Source organism: Punica granatum, chromosome 3, assembly GCF_007655135.1.
Source record: "Punica granatum isolate Tunisia-2019 chromosome 3, ASM765513v2, whole genome shotgun sequence".
Taxonomy (NCBI): Eukaryota; Viridiplantae; Streptophyta; class Magnoliopsida; order Myrtales; family Lythraceae; genus Punica; species Punica granatum.
Genome location: NC_045129.1, coordinates 3,290,965 through 3,297,795, shown reverse-complemented (window position 1 = coordinate 3,297,795; position 6,831 = coordinate 3,290,965). Strand labels below are relative to the sequence as shown.

The window sequence follows — 6,831 nt, the reverse complement described above, 5'->3', positions numbered from 1 at the left end:
TCAGTAAAAATGATCAGGAGCCTCCGCAGGAGGGAAGACGAATTTCACAACATTAACACACTCATTCCAAACTTCATCGCTTCGCCGAAGCAAATCCGCTTTGGTCCCCACGTAGTCGTGTTTCTTAAGTTTAAACTGCTTAAAAAAAGACAATCATTTTACTGAAACTAATTTCACCGGTTTGTAATCAAAGGGAAATAGAGAAATGTGAAAAAATGACTTACCTGTGTGAAAGCATCATGGCAAGGCTTCCCGATCTCGACAAGTGCGATGCAGCACTCGTCGGGTGGTGGAAGCCCCGTATTATAAGCCACCCTTCTCCGTAAGAAATGTGCACATTCTTTGTCAATTATTCCAGTTGCACATCTCATGAAGTCGACTTGTGCAGCCACAGGTTTGAGAGTCAATAGTGCAGCGCTGATGACGAGGAGTATCATTAGAGAGCAAAACCTATTCATTGATCCCATGGCTCCTCTCACTTTTGATATGTTGTATGAGTCTCCTCAAAGTAATGTAACTTGCCGGTATATATATACACGAATTAGTACTTGCAATGATTAAAGATAATATTTGGAATCATGTTTTGATGAGTAATGATGAATATACATAACGTCTTACTTTTGTCATTAATTAAATGTAAAAATAAATAAATTGAGAAGTGGTTCTCTTAATTAATAATTGGAAGGTTTGCTAAATTAATCATATTATAGCAGCGATACGCGAGAGGGTGCATCAGAAATCTTATGTATTGAACTTAATCCAACACTCAAGTGGTTTAGTCTCGATTAGGGTGTAAAATTCATTTCACTTAATATTCCGTCCTCTTCTTGCCACTTTTCTCTCACCCTCACTCTCAATGCACTTACGTGTTCAATCTTCCTTCACATATTAAGAATGTGTTTGGTTTTTGAATTGAGTTGAGTTTTGATTTTAATTGGTTTGTAATGATTGTATTATTGAATTATGAGAAAAAGTGTGAAAAAGTAATGAATAGTTGAGAGAAAGTAATGATTATGTTGTTGAATTGTGAAAAAAATAATGAACAGATGAGAAAATTTACTATTAAAAATTGAATTGAATTGTTAAAAAATAAAAAAAAGTAATTATTGTATTGTTGAATTGAAGATAAATGGAGTTGAGTTAAGTAGAGTTGAAAATTTTTTAAAAAATCAAACATACCCATAATGATTCTCCCCTCGGAGGGAGGAGTCCTAGTACAATTGTATAAGGCACCGACTTAAAATCAAAAGGTCTTATGGCTCGGTACTCATCAATAAAAATTATGTGTCCTTTATTTCTTATCCTTGTATAATACTCATGAACCTTTCTTATCACCAAAAAAAATCTCAGCTCTCAACTATCCCATAATCTCTCTCCAAATTTATCAAACAGAAAAAAAAAAAAGCAAATTATCAAAACAATATAACTTTTCTCTCACACTCTCACCCTCACTCTCAATTTCTCAGTTGCCATGTTTGATCAACGACTTAGGAATGAGAGTTAGATGGGGATTTTGAATTCCGTAAATATTCATGCTACGTTTGGTTTGTAAGTAACATTTTAAAATCAGATTTTGATTTTAAAAAAGAATTATATAAATGGTTATATATGAGGCTCACCCTTTAACTTTGTATGAGTTATTTTGTTTTATTGTTGGTAGAATTAAGTCGAAATGTGATTTTAAAATCACACTAACAAACCAAACAAAGCAATCCTAAAATATATATGTTTGGTCTATTTCATGGTTTCGGATTGGGAAAAGAATGTGAAATGACTTACATGTCCAATAGTTAATATTTTTTAAAAAATTTAAATAAAATAACTTCGAATTTTAAAAGAGAAAATCTTAATAGTCGAAGAACAGTCAAAGCTAGAGGAGAAAGGGCGGTAGTTGCCCGACGACGGCGACCACCGCCTCGACAAGGTCATCGTTGACCTCGACATGACAGTGGTGGCAGGCATTGGGCAGCCACTGCCTCGGAATCGCGAGCCCCTCTTTCCCTCGCTTGTAGCCTCAAGGTCAATGGCAACCTTGCTTGGAATGATGGTGGCTGGTGTTGGGCCACCACCGTGCGTTTCCTTTTATCTATTTCTTCAATGAGAGAGAGGGAGGGGCTCAAGGAATCCGCAGCGGTGGTCGCCGCACATCGACCACAATTGCCTTGTAGAGGTCATAGGTGACCTCATTGGGGTGGTGGTGGCCGATATTGAGCACCATTGTGCCCTTTCCATTCCTATGGTAGATCTGGAAAATTTGGAACATAATTAGGGCATTAATGTCATTTTAGATTAAAAAAAGGATAAATCTCAGTCCACTTTTAACCCACCGCTGACCAGGATTAGATAATAATATCAAGCTTAATTTCTAACCCAATTTATATCGTGGATTGTCGAAACACATGATAATCGGAATTCCATCGCACCTTTTATCTTGACGATTACACAAATGGCCTAAGTGCTCTCTCCTTTCTCAGAGAAAATACCTCCCAACTTAACTTCGTGCATAATCTCCTCCAAAATTATCAAATAGAAAAATTATCAACATAGTATATAAGCATAATCTCCTTCTGATCATTCTTCTTTTTCTTTTCTAAAAATTGTCGCAAGTAATAACACGGGCGCGGCGTTTTTTGGAGGTATCTTATAAGACATTTTACTTATATGTGATGGATATGATAAATGTTTTAAGTCATTCTGGTTCATTATTTTGTAACTAGAAGTGTTCCGAAATAATTTCTAGCCGTGCTAATGGTTGAAAAATAAAGGCTTGTTGAGGAATGAAGAAATTTTTTTCCTTTTCCCTCACTTAAAGAATCCGGAAAAAGAAAATTATAGGTTTCAGTAAGGGTCAGAATTTCTCGTGCATTACTGATAATGTACTATGAAATAAAGGGGTTCTAGACGCCGCCTAGCAAAAAGGGGGTTTTTCCAGGGGTCGCGGTCGCTAGCTCAATGTTATAATTCGTCAGGGTCGACCTATCACCAGTAAGACATGATTTACCGTGGGTCGAACCTCGACAAATATATAGACCCTAACATGTTTCTCTTGCTGGCCTCCAGCTAACCTGTATCGATGATATTTTGAACAAGGTCTAGTGGTCGAGGCTGGCTATCTAACGTACATTATTAGCTATCTGACAAGGTGGCTATATTGCGACCATCCAAATTCATTTACATTGATTCACCAATCGTATTGATTCAATTGAATTATCTTCAACAAGCAAAATCTTGCATAAGAAAACGGTAAGCTAAAATAGGTTAGAATGCGATATCAAAAGTCAATTAGCGAAGATTTTCAAAACTATTTCTTTTAATTTCTAGGCTTCGGCCTCGTCTAATGAACAAAAAAAAAATTCAAAACTAAATAAAATCTGATATGATTAAAAAGCAGTTATCTATCTATTTTGCTAAATCTGCAACGAACCTACAAATAGTCAGGCATTTATCCAATGCTTTTCAACGCCTCCTTTCATATTTCCAAGTTTTCTTTTTTATTTTCCGATGTGGGACACTTAATTTTCGATATAATATTATTCTTCAACCGAACTCAGTAAAATAAAATCTCTTTGTTGCCCTCTCGCATTTCAACATAGAGAATTTCCATCGCGGAGAAGACATAAGTTCCTTTCTCTTTTTCTTTTTTGAAAATCCTAAGGTGCAACAAACGTTAACCTCCACAGGTTAGCGTGGACGGGTAGCATTCTGATTTCCATTTCTGGCATTCTTAATCTCGATTCTCGTTATATAGCCTATTCTGAATCATGTCTCCTTAAGGATTTGCAGGCCACGATGAAAGAGCACTCGAGCCTAATCGACAAATACAATATCGTCCCATTTTGGCTCAATATTATCACACATAATAACTTACAAATTAAGTTATAATGAGTGAAAGCAATCCGCAGTGACAAAACGATCTGATGCATATATATCAATGAAACTTCTTATAGATCGGGGTTTGACTATACTTTTCCAATCTAATTTATCATCCAATAAGCAGTTACAACCCTCAAGGACTACAAAGTTATGGATCACTTGAAGGAATTAGAAAACGACTGTCATGAGGCGATCCATGTATATGTCGTACTCCCTCTAGGTGGAAGATTTCATTCTGAGTGAATCATACGATCAATAAAAATGATCAGGAGCCTCCGCTGGAGGGAAGACGAACTTCACAACGTTAACACACTCATTCCATACTTCATCGCTCCGCCGAAGCAAATCCGCTTTGGTCCCCACGTAGTCGTGCTTCTTAAGCTTAAACTGCTTAGAAAAAGACAATTATTTTACTGAAACTAATTTCACCGGTTTGTAATCAAAGGGAAATAGAGAAATGTCAAAGAAGGCCATACATGCGTGAACGCATCGTGGCAGGGCTTCCCAATCTCGACAAGCGCAGTGCAGCAGCAGTCGTCAGGTGGTGGAAGCCCCGTATTATAAGCCACCCTTCTCCGTAAGAAATGTGCACATTCTTTGTCAATTATTCCAGTTGCACATCTCATGAAGTCGACTTGTGCAGCCACAGGTTTGAGAGTCGATAGTGCAGCGCTGACGACGAGGAATATCATCAGAGAGCAAAATCTATTCATTGATCCCATGGCTCCTTTGACTTTTGATTTTTCGGATGGGTCTTTCCTAAAAGAAATGTAACTTGGTTATATGTATACACAAATTAGGACTTGCAATGATTAATGATAATATACGGAATCACGTTTCGATGAGTAATTATGAAGATACATAACGCCTTACTATTGTCATTTATTGAATTAAAAAAATTGAGGAGTGATTCTCTTAATTAATTAATGATTGGATGGCTTTGGAGGGTCTTATTGGAGGTCTCGGCTCTCGGCGAATTCAAACTTTCTTGCAATATGGATGAACGCAATAATTATATAAGACATGAACACTAAATATATTTAGCATCTATATATATATATATATAACACGTATACAAAATAAAATCCCAAGCTGAATTCATACAGTCATATCATCAAAATAAAAAAGAAGCTCTCTCGCGATGCCACGTCATTCTTTTATTTAATAAGAAAATTTTTATATTCTTTTATAATATAAAAATAGTATATATTCATAATATATTTTTTATCCGTTTAATTATGTAAATTTTATATTTGTATATATCCATATACCCATATGTAAGGCTTCCCAAAAGAAAATTTATAAATATATTTCCTTTTTTACATAAAGATGCTAGTAATAAGTATATATTGTTTGGGAAATAAATCATGGGATTACATTTACGATTACTTATGATATTATTTCATTTTATGTTAGTACATATTATATTCTCAATTATGATTTCATTGCTTATAATACATAAATATATATTTTAAGTCGTCATGTTCTTATTGAAATAATCATAAATAAGACTTCCAATATATCCTAATGAAGAAGACTTCCCCTCATTTTTCTTAGATTTGTTCTTTCTTTCTGACCATTTGTTATGATTTTTCACAAAGAATTACATGTGAGAGTCTCCAATTTTTTTTTTTTAACTTTCACTTTGTTGATTTTTTTTAATATTTGAAACTGATCCTATAACATTAACTTTGACTTTTCAATAGGATCTTTAATTCAAATCCAAATTGGCTTCTCAATTGTAATACTCTTTTGGTTTATTTGCCCTTAATATTTCTTTTTCATTTTTTTCCGCTGAAGATTTTTCCATAAACTTTGAGTTGAGTAGTTATACATATGATGATGATTCTTATTATTTTATAGTTTTTTTGTTTTATGAATTTTCTTTTTATCCTTATATGCATATGGAGCTTTTAGAAGTAGGATGTTGATTTCTGAATATACGAATGACTAATCGATTTTTTTTATATTTTCTCTTATTTATTAAGGCTTCAATTCCAAAATGTCTTCTTAATTATAATATTGTTTTCTTTTCCCTTAATATTTCTTTTCATTCTTTCCGTTGAAGATTTTATTCATAAGGTTTTAGTTGAGTAGTTATAGTTAATATAGATTATATGTATATGTTAATTCCTTGGCATATATAACAATATATTTTGTTTGTATTATATATATGCATATATTTTGATTTCATTATTGTAACCTTATGATCTTTACATATATATACATTGATTCCTTTTTCATATGTACAAAATATACTCCTTTTGGATTATATACTAATTGAAAATCGCGTGCATTGCACGCGGAAAAACTATTTTTCTCCATCTACGTATATGGCTACTTCACATATTATAGTTTTATTTATTGAAATAAATATTGCAAGAAAACAACTGGAAAAGTGATGAACAAATATCAAGAACAGAATTTTTTAAATAAATGTTTTATAGAAATGGCCCGTAAAAGAAATAAATGCCTTTGCTCTTATACCGTTATTCGTTGTCAATCAGTATGATATATATATTAAAGATGCAAAAAATTTACGGTTAATTCAAGTTTTGCTACCTCAATATTTAAAATATATGACAACCGAACTAAATTTGATCCTAATATTTTAGACTCGATGGTGAAAAACAATATATCATTTGGATACTACAGGTCATCCAAGGTGAAATTCGATAGTTCTTGGTTGAAATATCATATCGTTACCCGATTTATACTATTGCCATATGAATAAATAAATACATATACGATGAGAATTATCTGTAGATAAATTTGCATTTGAGATATTATTTAGACAAGAAATATTAGGAGGGATACTACAAGAATTTTATTTTGTGGATATCGATCTTAAATAAAATTAAAAATTATCATATCCAGTCAAGATGGACAACTAAGACCTACTTTACTAATCAATAAGTAGATAGTCCTAAGGAAATAATGTAGAACTAGAGACGAAGC

The 6,831-nt window shown here is 33.4% G+C and overlaps 1 protein-coding gene across 1 annotated transcript; it reads right to left on the bottom strand.

Moving 5' to 3' along the window:
- Positions 1–467, bottom strand: LOC116199458. The gene is made up of 2 exons (XM_031529804.1): positions 225–467; positions 1–135 (listed from the first exon to the last, which is right to left on the bottom strand). Exons 1-2 carry the CDS (start codon positions 465–467, stop codon positions 1–3), a joined length of 378 nt encoding a protein of 125 aa, XP_031385664.1.
- Between the last annotated feature and the right edge of the window lie 6,364 nt (positions 468–6,831).